Source organism: Esox lucius, chromosome 21, assembly GCF_011004845.1.
Source record: "Esox lucius isolate fEsoLuc1 chromosome 21, fEsoLuc1.pri, whole genome shotgun sequence".
NCBI classification, from domain to species: domain Eukaryota; kingdom Metazoa; phylum Chordata; class Actinopteri; order Esociformes; family Esocidae; genus Esox; species Esox lucius.
The window spans coordinates 24969755-24988813 of record NC_047589.1 but is presented as its reverse complement, the minus strand read 5'-3'; the positions used below and the strand labels follow the sequence as shown (position 1 = coordinate 24988813).

General features: G+C 41.8%; 2 protein-coding genes and 1 long non-coding RNA gene across 6 annotated transcripts; 1 reads left to right on the top strand and 2 right to left on the bottom strand.

Annotated features, from left to right (window-relative positions):
• The first annotated feature begins 13 nt into the window (after nt 1-13).
• On the top strand, nt 14-14278 carry mcmdc2 (minichromosome maintenance domain containing 2). 2 transcript variants are annotated; one of them, XM_029116227.2, is made up of 14 exons: nt 14-256; nt 572-702; nt 791-1046; nt 1123-1245; nt 1433-1534; nt 2159-2287; nt 3167-3404; nt 4347-4552; nt 4764-4930; nt 5466-5645; nt 6438-6580; nt 7156-7265; nt 7554-7749; nt 14170-14278. In XM_029116227.2, exons 1-13 carry the CDS (start codon nt 160-162, stop codon nt 7718-7720), a joined length of 2049 nt encoding a protein of 682 aa, XP_028972060.2. In that variant the 5' UTR covers nt 14-159; the 3' UTR covers nt 7721-7749; nt 14170-14278. The 2 variants fall into 2 exon arrangements, with proteins under 2 accessions (XP_028972060.2, XP_028972061.2); XM_029116228.2 differs by lacking the exons at nt 7156-7265; nt 14170-14278 and having other exon boundaries at nt 7554-7693.
• Nucleotides 8141-12136, bottom strand: LOC109614881. Of its 3 annotated transcripts, XR_003777732.2 has the most exons (10): nt 11948-12134; nt 10441-10484; nt 10194-10245; nt 9950-10001; nt 9709-9760; nt 9467-9518; nt 9212-9268; nt 8995-9040; nt 8739-8778; nt 8141-8572 (listed from the first exon to the last, which is right to left on the bottom strand). It is a non-coding gene; the product is annotated as an uncharacterized LOC109614881 (long non-coding RNA). The 3 variants fall into 3 exon arrangements; XR_003777731.2 differs by having other exon boundaries at nt 8141-8778; nt 8947-9040; nt 11948-12136; XR_003777728.2 differs by having other exon boundaries at nt 8141-8778; nt 11948-12132.
• Nucleotides 13233-14417, bottom strand: LOC105019603 (transcription factor 24). The gene is made up of 2 exons (XM_034289479.1): nt 14076-14417; nt 13233-13556 (listed from the first exon to the last, which is right to left on the bottom strand). The coding sequence occupies exons 1-2, from the start codon at nt 14415-14417 to the stop codon at nt 13449-13451; spliced, it is 450 nt and encodes a 149-aa protein (XP_034145370.1). The 3' UTR covers nt 13233-13448.
• Nucleotides 14418-19059: the final 4642 nt, after the last annotated feature.

The window sequence follows — 19059 nt, the reverse complement described above, 5'->3', positions numbered from 1 at the left end:
CTATATATGGATTCGGGGAACTTGGTTAGCTGTCTAGTCTGTGGTGTAGTAGTCCGCGCGTGACGTTCTAACATTCAAGTGTCCTGCTGTCTCAGTAGTTGTTCGTAGCGGAAGCCAGAAGTAACGTCAGCTTGTTAGCTAGTCAGTCGGATACAGTAAATGGACACTTTCTTCTCATTGAAAGAGTCCGTTTTGTCTTATTTAGACAGAAGCGGAGCTCTACTTCAACTTGCGGAAGACTGCAAACCATTTAACAGTAAGTTTTAGTGGTCAGCGGGGGTCATGCTAGCGAAAGCTGGCCGCTAACGGCTCTCTAGGTTGCCTCGGGTAACCTAGGCAACCTGGTATCTACTCGGGGATATCTACTGTGGAAACAGAACACATATTATATAAGTGACAGCAAGCTGTGTTACGCTGTTCAGTACACTCTAGACTAATTATATCAGTCCAGTTTATTCGAAGAAAATATGCTCTTTATTCAGTGACATATACATATCTTTTCCTTAAGTGTGTTTTTGAATTTAGCTATTGTAAAGTAATTTTTTATATCAAAGATTCCTCTTCTCTACAGATCCCCAGCAAAGTGAGGCTGTGTATCGGTTCTGTATCAGTGTGAACCCGTCAGATGTAATAGAACTGGATCCTGTTTTGGGTGACTGTGTGCTCCATGACCCTCTCAAAGCCACCACGATTTTTCAGTCTGTCAGTCCAAATCAACTTAATCTCCCATTGCCCCGTATTCTAACCTTGCATTTGAACATTCAGGTTTACATTTTGTCTTCTCTTTCAGGTCATTTTTCTGTCAATAAAGACACTCTGCCTCATAGAGAAAATACAAACGGAAAGTCAGGTAAATGTGATTCTGAAATTTACACACCTCCCTCCATTCCCCGAGTATACCCTGGATCTCAGTGAGTTTCCCCGTGGTTACGGCCTTATGAGGCCTGTTGCCATGGAGGGCCTGGTCATAGCCATGACAAGGGTCACCAAGTACTCTCGGGGAGCCAGGTTCCTCTGTTCTGAGGAGGACTGTCCCTGCTCAACAGGTAGGCTGGGTTGTGAGTACACGAGGCGCCACGCTGCTTAGGAAACGACTCTAATTCCTTGGTGCGATGTCCTCAGGGTTCCGTCACGTCAGAGTTCACACTCCCGGGGCCACTGAGTCGGTCACGGTAAGATCTGACTTCCGCTGCCTGCTCTGCTCCTCTCCCCTGAAAGAGGACGTCAAGTTCCGGGTGCTGGGGGGTGAGAACGATAACTGTCCAAAAGATTATACCTTACGAACTAGCACCACGTACCGTACCGTGCAGCCTTTCTCTTTGTCACTGAATTTGCTAACGTTTAAGGCGTTGTGACTGTGACCCTGCTGAGTTTGGAGGGAAGCACTTTGGATCAGGCCCTTGTCATGTGAGTATAATGTGTTCTGAAACAGACAAGCAGCTGGTTGAGCTGATCCACATTCGGGCACTGGATGCCTTGAAAGCTCACACTCCCACCGCCCTCAGGTACCAGTCTGTCCCCATGTTCCTCAGAGGTAGGCTCACATTCTGGTAAATCCATATTTATTATGGCAAAGACTTTGACCAAATATTTTGTGATGTGCACATACGACAAGTCAGGATTTGGAATTTAATGGATGTGACTTCAATATCTCTTTTCAGTAGAATAAGTCCAATACTCAGAGGTTTGTTATTAATTTTCTCCTACTTCTCGTAATTTGGGGAGCCCAACCCCGGTTGGGAGAGTTAAAATAAACAGAGGTTTGAGTAGCCGGCCATGTAGCAGGACCCCTGGGTGAGATATTTGGTGTTCCTGTCCCATCCAATAACATTGCCCAGCTATTACCCCTGAGATGGCAGCAATTCTCAATGCCAGTATTAGCATATTCTGTTGACCTAGAACTCAAGAGGTATTTAACACAGCAGGCTCACATTACTGAACATGTGTTAATATGTTAATATGTTAATAAGTGTAAGGAACACTCATTAGTTGAGTCAAATAACACACACATACACACACTGAGATCTTTGTTTCCGATGGCTATGTTCCCATGTTGCTCTTGGCCGGGTCATGTGGATAGGTGCCTTATGTGTTCCTCAAATGATCGTTGGACATTTGGACAGAACAACCCCTCCTAAGTGTTATCGTTTTGCTGCAGATGAACTGTGCAACTCGATGAGGATTGGACATGTGTACCGGGTACTCGGCATACCCACCCATGTCCACCAATGGCCCGGTGTCACTTGGAGTGTGGAGGCTAACAGCGTTCAACCGTGGGAGCCAGAGTGTATGGACAGATCAGCTTACATTAATGCCTATTACTAATATACACCGATCAGCCATAACATTATGACCACCTGCCTAATATTGTGTAGGTCCCACTTTTGCCCTGACCCCTCGAGGCATGGACTCCACTAGACCTCTGAAGGTGTGCTGTGGCATCTGGCACCAGGACGTTAGCAGTAGATCCTTTAAGTCCTGTAAGTTGCGATGTGGGGCCACCTAAGTGACAGTTAAGCGACGCACACGCACCTGGCCAATCCACGTGACGTAAAAGAAAACATGATTCATCAGACCAGGCCAGGCTCCGTGGTTCAGTTTTCTTGGCCGCCCATGACCCTATCGCCAGTTCACCTCTTTTCCTTCCTTGTAGGAACACCCCCTTGTCAAAGTCGCTCAGAACCTTAAGCTTGGACTTTGAGGACAGAATGTTCACTTGCTGCCTAATATATCCCACCCACTAACAGGTGCCATGATAACAAGATTATCAGTGTTATTCACTTCACCTGTCAGTGGTCATAATGTTATGGCTGATGGGTGTATCAGTTCTTATTCACTTCACCTGTCAGTGGTCATAATGTTATGGCTGATTGGTGTATCAGTGTTATTCACTTCACCTGTCAGTGGTCATAATGTTATGGCTGATGGGTGTATCAGTGTTATTCACTTCACCTGTCAGTGGTCATAATGTTATGGCTGATTGGTGTATAGGCCTGCTTATTAGTTCCTCTGTGAAAGCCATTAACAGGAAACATGCATGTGCTCTATGTGTGTGCAAACCATAAACTGACTTGCTTAAAACAGAACACTGTATGTGCCTTGATAAAACCTCATAGTCCAGTAGATTTATTCACCCCCTCTTTGTTTCTTCCCACCACACCGGCAGACCCTAGTACCATCAGCGCTAACTTCCAGGCCCTGTTGACGGCCACAGCCTTTTCTCCCTGGGGTTTCTCAGCCATTGTGGCTAACTCCTTTGGATCTGCCGTGGTTCCCCCAGGGATGTACAACACTCTGAAGCTGGGCCTGCTGCTCAGCCTCATCCAGGGGAGGGAGAGTAACCCAGACTCACATCAGTGCCTAGACCTACTGGCCCTGACCGCTGACACACTCATAGTGGATAGGTACTGGCCCTGACCGCTGATACGCTCATAGTGGATAGGTACTGGTCCTGACCGCTGACACACTCATAGTGGATAGGTACTGGCCCTGACCGCTGATACGCTCATAGTGGATAGGTACTTGCCCTGACCGCTGACACACTCATAGTGGATAGGTACTGGCCCTGACCGCTGACACTCTCATAGTGGATAGGTACTGGCCCTGACCGCTGACACGCTCATAGTGGATAGGTACTGGCCCTGACCGCTGACACACTCATAGTGGATAGGTACTGGCCCTGACCGCTGAAACACTCATAGTGGATAGGTACTGGCCCTGACTGCTGACACACTCATAGTGGATAGGTACTGGCCCTGACCGCTGACACTCTCATAGTGGATAGGTACTGGCCCTGACCGCTGACACTCTCATAGTGGATAGGTACTGGCCCTGACAGCTGATACGTTCATAGTGGATAGGTACTGGCCCTGACCGCTGACACACTCATAGTGGATAGGTACTGGCCCTGACCGCTGATACGCTCATAGTGGATAGGTACTGGCCCTGACCGCTGATACGCTCATAGTGGATAGGTACTGGCCCTAACCACTGTGGATAGGTAGGGGGCTTACATGCAGTCAGTCAATGTATCTTCCAGTCAATTATGATTGGGGGAGGAGTAATATACTTTATTTCATGTGTCATTATTTCTAGCTGGGTGTTTTGCAAAAGTGACAAATGTTGATGTAAAATACATTTGATCAATTGATTGATTCTATTTTTACGTTAAATTGTAAAAAGAAAAAAGCATGCAAAATGTCCTATGATGCCCCTTTATTTGTGTAAATAATGTGCAACTGACCAGTAAAAACAAAAATTACAATTGGTAAAAAATGTACTGTGTCGATTTGAGGTCAGCAACATGAATGGATATTTGAGAAAGCCCCCCTCTATCACATCTCTAGGCTCATGATGTACAGCCTGGGTCTAGCTGGCCGTGGGGTGAGACACCCTGCCAACGGGGAAATGTTTGCCTACCTGTCCCGTGATGAACACGGAGCGGGAACGGCCAACATCCATGCCGGCTCTGCCCTGCTGGCAACCGGGGGGGTCTGCTTGCTGGGGGACCTGGGACACTACAGGAAGGACAAGATGGACGCCCTTCAGTCAGGTATAGAGATACAACTGGCTTACCTTCACCTACACTGATAAACATTATGCCATTTAAGCTACTAACCATGCCATACAATTCAGTCCCCCTCTTACCATCTATTTCCTGCTACTGCAGCTTTCCCAGGGATATGTAGGTTATGTACGGACTGACCCTGAACTGGGCCTCCATCCCCTCTTTCCCCTAATGACGTCACCCATGTCATCTCTAGCTCTGGAGGGTCGGACGGTTTCGTTGATCATCCCGGGGAAGAAGTACGGGGAGGATGCTGACGAGCAGATCTCCTTTGACGTCGAGTGTAACTTCTGGGCCCTGGCAGACTTCACAGCCCCCTCAAAGAAGACCCCCAGGACGGACACAGTGGTGCTGGGGAGCACGGTGGGTCGTGGGTTGGGCTTTCACTGTGCTGTTCAGTTAATGGGATTGGAGTGCTTAATAAATGTGTCCCCATTGTGTTGTTTCCCAATGCGGCAAATCTGCAGTGTAAAAATAGAATGCGAGCCATTTGAAGCTTTTTTCATAACACACAGTGTCAATAGAACTCATCACTGGAATGGACAATATTTTCCGGGGTTTCTGAAATTAGGCAGTAAAGGAAGGGGAATTGACTTTCAACAAAGGAAGCACTCGATTGCTCCCACTCAGGAACTGGCTACCTCCCAAACAGACCCACCCTATTAGAATAGACAATTCAGGTTCCCCTTCAACCTCAGTGCTATTTTCAGGAAGAATAAGGATGTGTACTAATATAGTACCACAGTGGGGAATATACCTCTGGTAAATACAGTAGGTCAAAGTTAAAGTAGGTCGAAGTTCAGACAGGCTACTTTTTTTCTTCCTGAAGCTCCCTTTGAATTTGATTTCACCCGCACGAAGACACGTTATTCAGTTATGTTATTCATTGTGTGTGCAGGATATGGGCTCGATCCCTGCCCAGCTGGCTGAGACTTTTGGTCTTGTCATCCGGTGTCGGGAGGCAGATGGAGAGCAGGCCCTGCTGGCCCAGACGGTACACACCCTGAGGCAGGCCGTGCAGCCGGAGGAGCCCCTCTACCCTTCCTGCATACAGTTCACCACACAGGACTACCAGGAGGTAAAGCACGACGGTATACCATCTTTTTAAGTGGTGTACTGTAGCACATGATGCAACACATATTTATTGTGAAAAAGTTAATTTTTTTTGGTACATATTCGGACTTATGAATATGTAATTGTATCAAAACTACTGACTGATAATTAATTTAAAAATGAAATGGCACTGAAATCATTCATCAAAATCAACAGGAAAAGTGCATCGCTGGTTTCAGTAGATGGTGGTGCCCCATCTGGCTGAAATACCTCCTTATGGCCGTTTCTTGTAACACTCAGTCAAACTGGTTTGCCCGTTCCTCCCAGAGACTGATAGTTACAAGAAAGGCCATATAAAGCTATTTCAGCCTTCTCTTATAGTACTGACTCAACTTTTTTGTTAGAGGAGTTTCTTGCATGCACTGCTCACTTGTAGTCCCCCCCATAGCATTGAGATTTAGGTGTTGACTTTCCATTCCATTACACCCCCTTTCTGAGCCATTCTGTTGTAGCTTTGCTTGTTTTTTGGATCATTGTCCTGACGCAAGATTGTAGACTCACAGGCATCAATAAACTTTCTTCTGAGGCCCTTGGATAGGTCTTCTGATCCTGGCAAGATGTTACCACAACCACATACCAAATAGTTTTGACCAAACCACACCAAGTTTCTAATATATTTCATTTTTTTAATCTGCACCGGTTTTCATGCACCTGATTATAATTTCAACTGACTGTAAAGATAGGGATGTACTTGCTCTTTCTACTTAATAATGTTGTATTTCTGATTACCTGTGTCTTTGTATCTTTTTACCCACAGCTCATGGCCTGTGCCCAGGGGATCCAGACAGAGCTGAGCCCGGGGGCAGAGAGGATGATACATGGGTACTACATGGCCAGTCGGAGGGTTCGCACCGGCTCAGGTCATGGTGCAAAGGTGTCCGTGACCTCAGTCAAGCTAATGTAAACTCACACCACTCACTCACTCACTGGAGGGTTGAACTTGTCCAACTTAATTCTGACACATTGGGTGCATTTAAATACAGGTGTACTGTGGTCAATAGTCAGTTGACCAGTCGGCAGTACAAATGTTAGCGCATGTTTTTTTACTAAACATAGCATGAGATCTGATCAACGGCAGTGCCCCGAACCCCTGCAGCCTCCATAGATGCAGTTCTTAAAATCTCTCCACAAGGTGGTGTACAACCATTTTTAGAGCCTGGAAATGTGCCAAATAATATTTATGTAGTTTGGCCAAATGTGTGTGGTTAGATTTAAGAATAAAAACATTACAAATAATCCCCATTACATCAATAGCACAATACAAAGTGAAGTCACAGAACTAAGAGGCAGGGTTTTCTAGAACTGTGAAGTGGTTCCAACCATGTGTGATTTGTATAATTCTTCGGTTTAAACTGTGCTTACGTTAGAATCAGTAAATGTTTTGGTCTTCACCGGTTTATATCAGGGCCAATATAATGAAACAAAACATCCCTGTAAGTCCATGAAAGTGTGTAATACATTGGGGTTTCTTGTAGGATCTCTCTAGCGGAGGCCCACAGTAGACTGTGTCTAAGGTGCACTGTTCTGGAGGACGACGCATTGATTGCTGTACTGCTTTGTGAAAACTCCCTCACCCTAAAACATGGTAGGACAGAGGACCAGAGCCATGGGCCTAGCAGAACTTACAGGTCTCATTCCACTGTCTGTTGCTTACCATCATTGCAGCCAAGCTCACTGACAGTTCATTATGAAATCCCCCCAGACAGCAGTTAAGTCCCCTATGGGTTTGTCTGGGTACTGGAAGGTGGGATTACCTGAGGTCAGGCTCTAATTAGTGTTTGCAAACAGTCTGGAGTAACATGTCTAGTAAGTTCTTGGCTACTAAGTATTTGGCCAGCTCCAACAGTCCTTGTGACGGTCCTTAAACCTGCAGGGGCATCAGCTCTCGTTATCCCAGCCAACGCAGCATTTCCCTGTGACCTGTGTGACCTCGAGGCTCTCCACAGGCGAGACCGGACCCTGGAGCAGCTAAAACAGAGCATCCTAACCTTCATCTACACCTACGCCCCCGGGGGAGACCGCTACATCACTGAGGAGTAGAGCAGTTGGACTAGAACCTGAAGATACATGTACGTTTACCCTACATGAAAGCATATATGATTCAGTGGCAATGTTCAGACATGTGATGTCATGTATTCTCTCCCGACTTCAGTTGGGACTAACCTGATGCCTTTTGTCCAGCTAATAATTACAATCAGGTGCACCAGGTTAGGGTCAGAGAACCTAGCCCAATGCTCCTCAGCAGAGTTGGACAGCCTTGCTTTACACATGTTTCACTGACAGCACAATACTGCCCTACCAAGCTTAGGAACTGCTCATTTGGTCAAAATTAGTTAAATGCATGGATTTAATAACAATTGCATCATCATGCAGAAAACTGCTTAACACTGCATTTACTTCTGCTTAGTAGGGGAGAGGCATAGTAATTTGATATATAAATCAATGTAAGCAAAAGACAGATTAACTGTGAGATCAACTTTAATCATTTACATCATACAGGGTAAAATCACATTAAAATGTAACATTTAACCAGTAGTTCAACCAGGCAGTACTTTTGACAGTCTGTAGTCACCTTAAAAAAAATAGATATATCCATCTCAGAAGCTTGGGCAAAGTGTGAACAGAAGTCAAACTCACCAAAAGTTTAGTCAAATCTATGTTAAGCTTCTCAAAAAGACAACTCACTTCCTTGAACTATTTTACAAATATTCTACACATTTCATAATGCAGGAATCTCAGATGAATGGCTTTACAGCAGGGTGAGTCTGCAGAAATGTGTCAGAAGACATCACAGTTCCAGCAAGTACTGAACATTAACAATCCAGTTCAACATGCAATACCAGGAAAGAACTCACCAACAAGATATGCATTTACTGCAACTCACAAACCAACCTGAAGGAATGTCAGACAACACGTCAGTGAACCTGACTTGTGTAACTAACATACTCTGTTTAGACAAATGGGGCCAATATACATGACCGCAATACCAGTAGTAAAAAAAAAACAGACCCAAATAAAACCATGTATTAGCTACATTGAACCCAGAGGACACACTCACCACAGGATCCAGACTTAGCTCTTCATACTCCACGTACAGTCTAGGAGAGAAGTACAGTACATCAGTGTGGCCAGTCATTTGATGGCGGCATAGAATGTCAGTGATTATACTGGTCGTTCAGTTAGTCACAGTCTCAGCATCCCGATTTAGTCAGATGGGTAAACGGCAAAATGTAGAACTCATCACAACTCCAGTTGCATGCGCTTACAATAAATCAAAGATGAAGTCAACATTCAGTTCACAGGCAGACACTCACCCCCAGGGGGGTTCAATCTTCAGGTCCACATCATGGCCCATCAAATCTAAAAAAGAACATGATCAGATGTGTTAAAAACAATCCTTAGATGCTGCATCTAAGGAGAAGTTACATTCTCAACACCCCAATAATGGTCTGATGTGTAAACGGCAAAAACGATAACTCACCACTCCACACGAGCAACACTAAAATGGATAACCGCCGTCTGATAACTCACCGTGCTATAGGAGACCCCTCCGGCCCATGTCATCACCACCCTGCTGGGCCAACCCATCTGGAGGAGAAAAAGGTATTCATACTGGTGATCAGTCCACACGTGGGGTTAAAGTATTGCTTGTAGAAAAACACTGGTGGTTCAGTTAGTCACAGTCTCAGCATCCAAATTTAGTCAGATGGGTAAACGGCAAAGATGTGAAGTCATCACAATACCAGCTGAATATATAACTTGCAAAGCTAATAATATTGGACTCACCAACACCACAGCTATACATCCGGCACCATCCACCATCCAAAAGGCATGATGCCTAAGAACAGAAAATGAACTGTTAAGAAGAAATCAAATGGGATGTAGTCCTAGTCAGTCAATATATAGATGGTTCAGTTAGTCACAGTCTCAGCATCCAGATTTAGTCAGATGGGTAAACGGCAAAGATGTGAAGTCATCACAATACCAGCTGAATATATAACTTGCAAAGCTAATAATATTGGACTCACCAACACCACAGCTATACATCCGGCACCATCCACCATCCAAAAGGCATGATGCCTAAGAACAGAAAATGAACTGTGTTAAGAAGAAATCAAATGGGATGTAGTCCTAGTCAGTCAATATATAAATGGTTCAGTTAGTCACAGTCTCAGCATCCAAATTTAGTCAGATGGGTAAACGGCAAAGATGTGAAGTCATCACAATACCAGCTGAATATATAACTTGCAAAGCTAATATTGGACTCACCAACACCACAGCTATACATCCGACACCATCCACCATCCAAAAGGCATGATGCCTAAGAACAGAAAATGAACTGTGTTAAGAAGAAATCAAATGGGATGTAGTCCTAGTCAGTCAATATATAAATGGTTCAGTTAGTCACAGTCTCAGCATCCAAATTTAGTCAGATGGGTAAACGGCAAAGATGTGAAGTCATCACAATACCAGCTGAATATATAACTTGCAAAGCTAATAATATTGGACTCACCAACACCACAGCTATACATCCGGCACCATCCACCATCCAAAAGGCATGATGCCTAAGAACAGAAAATGAACTGTGTTAAGAAGAAATCAAATGGGATGTAGTCCTAGTCAGTCAATATATAGATGGTTCAGTTAGTCACAGTCTCAGCATCCAGATTTAGTCAGATGGGTAAACGGCAAAGATGTGAAGTCATCACAATACCAGCTGAATATATAACTAGCAGAACCAATAGAACTAGTGGACTCACCTCAATAGACCAGTACATATCCACCATCTACTCCAAAAGACAATCTGATAAAGAAACAAACCAGTGTTTAGAACATGTCAAATTGTCGTTTTGTGACCAGCAAGAACACTGGTGGTTCAGTCAGTCAGTCTCAGCACCTTGTTTAGTCAGATGGGTAAACGGCAAAGTGAACTTACTCATCCTTACTCCAGTATTGTTAGGCCAGAAACACCAAATACTCAGTGTTATCGGTAACAGCTTACCTAAGTATGAAAGATGAGTTTCTGGAACCTCCCCAGGTTCATGTTTGTGATAATGAAAATTATCACAAACATGAAATTCCTGTTGTACATTTAAAACCGATGTTGGGTTGAGTTAGCCCAGATCAAGGTTTAGATCATTTTGGGATCACAACACCCCTAATCAAGTTATTGATTACATATCTAAGGGCCAAATTCTGCACTCAAACATGACATCCAACTAGACTACTTTAATTGCTATAGGAGTGTGGAGCTATTGATTTTCCATTCACTTGGTTAAGCTGTACTGAAGGAATAGCCAATGTACCCAGAACTCAATGAGACAGGTTAGATGAATGATGAACCTAGGGGTCAGAGGGCATTTGTAGCACAGCTTGGGAGCATAGCCCAGTTCTTGCCCACACCACAGCCTGAAAGAAAGGTTCAACAGCAGGTCAACCTTTACCAAGACCCTTACTCCTTTGGAGAGGGCCAAAGTCGTGATTCCCCAATGAACTCATCTTGAAGACAATTCCCTGACCACCATGGCCTACGATGACCCAGAAGCCATGGCCAGAAACATACAAAACCGAAACTGCAGAGTCCATTTATCATCGGATCTGGGACAAGCAGCTGCCAACATGATTTATTACAACACTACTGGGACATGCAACCAGTGATAAATACAGTTCAATCGAGTACTGTTTTTATCGTGGCCCTTTCGTATTTACATGACCCGTCATTTACAAATCAAACGTAGATATACTTTGGTTTGTTAAGTTCTGAATGCTTTGATTGCCGCCCGCACACATGGATACAAATGTGCGGTAAGTGAGTGTTACAGGTCACCCGACAGTATCCACAAAATCGGTTTCGCATACCCTAGTTAGTTTACGTTAAATGATAGGCCTAACAACTGTTGAAGCTGACGGAACACGTGGTAGCCGATTTAGCCATTACATTTGGGACTCATGGCCGGAACACTGCGCTAGGACAGTATGCAAGCAGACGCTTAACGCAAATACCGTGGTTGGCTTATTGAAGCGGGACCGGTTTACAATATTGAAAAACCTATATTAACAAAATGTTCGGAGAGAAAATAGCAGAAGGTACCACCTAGTTAGCGCCAGAAATGTAACACCGTGTTCAGGGTAGCTAGCTACCGAGGCTAGTTAGTAGCTACTCAACTACCTAAAACACGGAAAGGACGTGTACAATTCGTTCTTTTTAAAGCTACGATGTGAAGATAACTTCATAGAGACGACCGGTTCATGTTATTTGCCACTAACCTGTCACATAAACGAGGAATTTTACATTTACTGAATCTTGCTGCGAACGCACACAGGCACCACACGTCCTCATCGGTTCTTTTTCCAGAAAGAGAGACCCACTTTCCCTGCTTCGTCTTTATTGACATGCGCGAAGATTGCCACTCCTACCACAACACGCTGCGTTCTACCCATAGACTGTAAAATACCGGATCAAACCCGTGTTGTATCATGGGTGAATTTTGACTGATGGACGGAATTACTAGTAATGGATATTTAGATTTCATGGTTATTTAGAATTCAAGAAATCAATAGGTCAGAACCTGTTTACTGTCGATTTGATGTTCTCGACCATTGCCAAAGTTTCACCTATTATGTGACGTCGTATTTATAAACAATACCTTTGAAAATAGTGTTTTAAAATGCCTTTGTTTGAAACGTACCAGGAAGATTTGCATTTGAATTAAACGCATAGCTGGCAATCGACAAATTGCAAGCACTTTTAAAGATGACAATTCTGAATATGTGTCTTTCTAATTTAATCTTTAGCAATTCGATTTCAAACAAAAAAAAATCTCCTGTTGCCTATTACTCTTATATGTCGAATAGGTTGACGTCGTACAGATAGTTAACAAATATTTTAATGAGAAGTTTGTATGGGTTGCAAATTATGCCTTTGTGTAAAATTAGGTAATAACTAATTAAATAGCCCTAGGCTACCAGACATACTTTTATATTAAGTATTGTATTTAACTATTTGTATATAAGAGAACATTTTACATTTTAAAATGATGTCAGAATAATTCATTTTCATGTAAAAAAAATAAAATATAAAACCTTCTAAGAGAGAACCTAGTTTTTTACTTACAACTAATAAATCTCAGTTAACGTATTTACTACTGATGAAGTGGGAGAGATGGCTTTTTTTATTTCTGAAGTCATTATCCACAAACACATTTACAACCATTCACGTAAAAACAGAGGAGATGAAGAGGGTCCTACCATTGTTGTGATTCTGACAGACCACTTCACATGACAGATGTCGACTTATTCACACATGCATAGTGCAAATGTTTTAACTGAAAGTGCATAGCCAACAAATCAAGCATGACGGCTCATTACCCAACACACGGAATTTCTTAAAAGTGTAGGCCTAAACTTTAAATCCTCCAACAAGTACAGAACTGCAGAAGGCAGTGCAGAAACACAGCATGGCCCAAATAACAACAGAGAAACAATATTCAGGCTTCCTCGTATTTTATATACATCATCAAATAATATATTAATTTACAATGTGTTCCTATCATTGAAAAAGTTTTGAATGTCTCGTGACTGACTCCTTTACATGATATGAAAATATTGAAGTCAAAAGCAGATACTTCAATTGTTTGATAAATAAAATGCATAAGCACTGTCAGGCGAACATTTATCTGCTGTCCATTTCAAAGGTCCTTGTAATTTTGTTAATGATTTAAGTCCTAGTAATCGATGTTCGTCTGAATCCCAAATGTTGCCCTTAGATTTATGTCTTGGAGGTCGACGATGACGCGTCTTGATTCTCTGTCTGTTTTGAGCTGTTCAGAAACTGACCCGAGGCGCCAACGTACAACCTGGACCGCATTGGCCACTTCTGTTGAGATAAAAAGATAACACATTCTTTAGGGAGTGCAGTTGAACTAATTTGTAAATATTACTGAAAAACTTGGAAACACAAATGTTTCCAAAATTGTATGATAAGTAATTTAACTGAGGTTTGCATAATCAATTATGTGGTAGTCGTTTATTATTTTCGATATTTAACTGAACCAATGTTATGGCGAATATTTGTGCATTTTCAGGGCTGAGATAACATTTAATATCTTTGTTATTAATTAGGTCTAATATGAAGCCAAACCGGCTAATTTTAAAGAAATATGTGCTGTACATGATCTTGCATTTTATGGTTAATATTTACTGAATCATTATATGAGGCCTTAGCAGTTATATGCTCGAAATTTGTTGATGTTAGTTTAGTATGCAATACTATTTGTCTACTATTTCTATTGTATCACGTTTTTACATCAGATAGAACTGAACTCACAACTGTCACACAAATACCTAATTTCTAATATTTTCGTTATCAATTTAACTATTGTGCCAAGGTACTTACTTTCACGGGGTGCAGGTAACCTTCACCCTTCAGCGAGTGTAACGCCGCAGTTTGTCTTGTGCTCTCTCCCTCCTCCATACCCTCCTCTTGCAAGGTTCGAGTAAGATGGGCAATGTACGTGGTGGCCAAAATCAACACGTCGAGCTTGGACAATTTGGTGTCCGGTGGCACCGAGGGCAGGGTCCTCTGTAGCTCCAGAAACGCGCTTCTCAGGGTCTGCACTCTACTCCTCTCCCGTGCTGCATTGGCTGCTGCTGGTCGGCCTCTTCCACCGAGTCCTCCGGTCTGGACCACCCTGGAGCGCTGCAGGGCCTGTGGACGCCGACTGTCAGTGGTCAGCATGTCAGGACTTGGGCTCGAACTGGGGCTGGATGCAGGGCTCTCATCCATTACTGTCAATTGGCCATTTCCACTATCCATGCGGATCGTCTGTCTTCCAACCATAGGGAGCACTTACAAACCTGACGGGGAACATGATATATACGTCTTGTCGATTAATGTACATATTTACATGCCTTATTCTTAAACAAACGAAAAACATCAACAATGTAATTGAACGCAAACACAGTGTCTGTATTTTGCATTTAGTATAAGTCAAAATAAACAAAAAAGTGTATGTAGTCCTATTGACTACTGCGTAATGGGCTCATAAATGAATTACTATATTTGCAACATAGAGTCACGCTGTCAAAGCCGCACATTTTTTATTTGTCTTATAAACTCATACACATGAAGTACCATACGCATATCAAATATCTGCCCTTGCCTTAAACGTATACATTTGAGATAAACCTGCCATTGAATATTAATGTATTTAGAAAAAAAGATTGTTGGTTTATTTGTATCGAAATACATTATTTTGCCTACATGATAAACTTCACTTTCCATAAAGACTTGATTAGGCATATATGAAACATACAAACCAGCATGTCCTCCTGACAGTACTAAATGTGATTATTTGAATCTTTTTATTGTTAGTTCATTATTCAATAAAGCGTTTTTAAAAATAATAATCTTGACATCCACGTGTGTTAACCTTGACCTAAGAAAGCTGCTTTGACAATTTAAATTTTAAGGTGGAACAAAAAAGAAGGGGGAACATAAATATAACTTTATGTCTACGTTTCATTTGGTGTGGTTTATACCCAGTATTATGTTTAATCTTTGGCGTATTGTCACTAAATATATGTTTATATAACCGAGTCTGCTTAAGGAGGATAGCATCATCATATCACGAAAATAAAACACATGATAACAATCTAAACACATATTACGTTAAAATGATTCCAAGCCATGTCTATATGGAGAGCTTACCTTCTGATAATCCCGAAAACGCCGTCTTGAGTAACGACATCAAGGCAGCGCAAAGAAAAGCTGTCGTGCACAACCACAGCAGCTCTAATACTAGAGGTGGGGAAAAGTAGTCATGCAACTTCAAGTCCGGATAATCTTTATAAAGAGGCGCGGCCGTGGAAGACGTAGCGCAGCGGTCCTTGTCCACGCGCGGGGCGCTCACCTGAGTGTGCGTAAAAGTCTCAGTAGCCGCTAATTCATTGGATACACAAAGAGCTGACAACTCTTTTACTCCGCAGTAATTAATCACCCAAAACCTTACGATTCCCTGGCAGTGCGAGATACGGCTCTTTTCCCGTAGGCATCTTGTTTTTGTCGAAGGGGAGAATGGAGAGACCCATTTAAACATTTTTTTCATGCTTTTTGTAGACCATTGGCTAGCCTACCTTTTCCAAAACCACAACTGAGGAAACGATGTATTTTTGTCACATCAATTGAGAGGGCAGGTGTTGATATGGTTAATAAACTGATTATAGGCCATAGCCTATACATATCTGCCTACACTTCAGAATGAACGGTGACTCGCGGAACACTGGAGATTCTCAGAGAACACTGGAATTCCCCTAGATGTGTTCATCTTTGCAACTTTGGGTAGTAGGCTATAGAGATGTTGTATTGTTATTATTAATCACAACTATAAAATAATACACAAACTAATAATAATTAAAATAGGGACAACTGATCGTACAGTTTAAATAAAATGCAACAAATCACCAGCCAGAAGAGAATCTTCTGGTTTTCACCAATGGCATTCTTTTGGATTTCTTTTATTGAATTTCTTTTTTTTCATGAAATAGCCTTATGTATAAAACAAATTTAATAGGCTGGCAAGATTGAAAATTACAGCAATGGTTTTCACGGTGCCGCTTCTTTATAATTATTATTACTGCAGTTATTATTAGTTACATTTGATAATAATCTACACTTTTTGAATGACCCAGTAGCTGTGTTTCATGTGTTGGGTTTCACACCATAGCACATATGATGTTGGGTTATTGATGCTGGGTTATTTAAGCAATAACGGCGGAGGAGTTGTGGTGTGACCAATGAACCTTGGGTGATGGCTTTTATTGTGCCCTTGGCCAAGCGATTTTAGCAATAAGCCATGAGGCGGTATATGGCCAATTGTGTCTGGATACAGAACTTTTATTTGAAATATACCACAAATCCCCTATATGCCGTAGGCCTACTTATAATGACAATTATAAACCGGGATGTTTAAATCTGCTAAATAGCAGAGAAAGGTGTTATAACACAGGTATAACACGACACAACATGTCATTGTCCCAATTGCGTCGGTAACGGGTTTATCTTAGTAATAAGGGATTTCCGGGGTTTGTGGTAGGCTATATTGTTAACATGCCAGGGTTAAGTGCTGTATCCATACACTTCTCAATGCATTGTGCCAAATCGCTTAGACGTATATTAGCCATTTACCACCCACTTCTTGCTTAATTAACCTCTGACGTGACATAAGGCTATCATTAACTAGTTATCATATAATCAGAATACTATAAGCGTGGGTTTGTAGGGGCCTGGCTTTGAATATAATTATTTTTGGACATTTGAGAGAAATACATTTCTGTTAATATTTTCTGTTATATTTTTAATGTCAGTAAAGTTCACATAATAGTGTGTTCTCAAGGGCCTGTGCAAATAACACGATTCGAGATGTTACCACTCCGTTATCAGCAATATTAATATTATTGTAAAATATGCAGTATAATTACTCAGCACCGCAGTGTACAAACTTAACATGATTAACAGGAACTGTAACTGTACAGTAACTGTCAAGGGTGGACGTAAATAACTTACGCAAAACCGCCTCCAACAAGCCACTCCTCAAATTTTCTAATAGGCTGAAGTTAATAGAGTACAGCCTATTTTTTTTTTTTTTTAAAAAGGTTACGTTTAAACCAAAATCTAATTGGAGGTTCTTCTATGTTCCTTTACTTCTACGGTGCTACAAGGGTACATCAGCTATCTATTCAAATGAACATACTGTATTAATAGTTGGCGCCAATTGGCTACCCAGTTGCAGACTCCAGTGGCTGCAGCAGACGATGACAACAAGATAAATAGGCTGTAGTGATGTGCAAAATTGACTAATTGCCAGGGTGTCTTGAATTGCAGTTCACAATACTGTCTCATTTCCATGAAACAGCTAATAAATAAACTCTAAACAGTGCAATCAACAGGCATGTTTTAGGAAATACTTGTGAGACTAGTATATTAATCATTCTGATTTCCAGCGTCCGCAAACGGAGATGTCGGTAAATTAATGAATGGAATTATTCATAACATGTATATCCTCGGACTGTTCTTAATAAACATTGTTTTTGTAAGGATGGAGTAACAGTATTGCTCCGGGCCACTAATTATGAAGCAAAGCCAAGAGGGTTAAGTAAGCTTCATTTCCTAATTACCCCACATCTTTCAGGGATTGCACTACGACATGCTTTTAAAAACCCATTCAGATGTGCGAAGGGAATTTAGACAAGGGATAGGCCTAAATACAATAACCAATCCAAATGTTACTGCTCTTTCAGCAGGATTATTTCAACATTATTTGGGAGTGACCACAGCCAAAATAGATTTTACATGCAGTTTTGTCAAATAATATGATTCTCCGAAATTATATATATATTTGAAAAAGGTTAATTAAAGGCTCCTGCTAAAAATAAAACATTACAAACATATTTAAGAAGCATTCTAAAGTCTGTAACATTTGACATCCTGCAACATGGCCCGTGTCCCATGAAACATGTAACATTTTATTAGTATAAAACAGAAACTGAGGCTGGACCTGTCTTCCAGTCGCTGCCACAGAGAAGCATCCTCATAGCCTGATGCTTCCACCACCATGCTTCACAGTAGTGTTGGTATTAGCCAGGTGATTTGTGGTACTTTGTTTTCACAAAACGTATCATGTCTAATAGAATTTGGTTTTATCAGAGAGGATCTTTTTCATAGTTCTCAGTCATTCAGGCTGCATGTTATATGCCTCTTACAGTTGTCCTGGGAATATTCAATGATTTAACAATTTTTACAACCTTCCCCAGATCCATGTCGCAACACACCACTGTTCTCAAAACTTTATTTCAATGACTTCAGTGATAGTTTTTTGCTCTGACATGCACTGTGAAATTTGGGAAATTATATAGACAGGTTTGTCTTTCTAAGTCATGTTCAATCAATGGAATTTGCGACAGAGGAACTCCAGCCAAGTTACTGAGACATTTCAAGGAGGACCAAAAGACATCAGTGGCATCTCAGCTCAATCTGGAGTGTCAAAGGGCCTGAACACTAACGTACATGACATATAACTTTTTTTTAACAAAGTGGCTCACATAAAAACATTTATTTTTTTGTTTTCTCATTAGTGGGTACTGTGGCAAAAAATATATTTTGTTCAATTATAAATGAAGCCTGTAACAACATGAGGAGTAAGTGAAGGGTTCTGAATACTTTCCACAGCCACTGTATGGTGTCGTATTTGACATAGCTAGAGTTCTATAATTTCCCGAATTGGTGCAAGTGTTTATTGAAAACATACAAAAAATACCCTTGTACAAAATTAAACAGAGACTTCCAAGCATGAACACACTGGAAAATTTAATAAATTCACATA

What these genes read in the sequence shown, in the direction of transcription:
- mcmdc2 (XM_029116227.2), top strand. Translation starts at nt 160, where the DNA reads ATGGACACTTTCTTCTCATTGAAAGAGTCCGTTTTGTCTTATTTAGAC. An exon ending in GACACACTCATAGTGGATAG is followed by an intron (nt 3,405 to 4,346) that starts GTACTGGCCCTG and finishes TCACATCTCTAG; the next exon opens with GCTCATGATGTACAGCCTGG. An exon ending in GATGGACGCCCTTCAGTCAG is followed by an intron (nt 4,553 to 4,763) that starts GTATAGAGATAC and finishes TGTCATCTCTAG; the next exon opens with CTCTGGAGGGTCGGACGGTT.
- LOC105019603 (XM_034289479.1), bottom strand. Translation starts at nt 14,417, where the DNA reads ATGCTGACCACTGACAGTCGGCGTCCACAGGCCCTGCAGCGCTCCAGG. An exon ending in GTTACCTGCACCCCGTGAAA is followed by an intron (nt 13,557 to 14,075) that starts GTAAGTACCTTG and finishes TTATCTCAACAG; the next exon opens with AAGTGGCCAATGCGGTCCAG.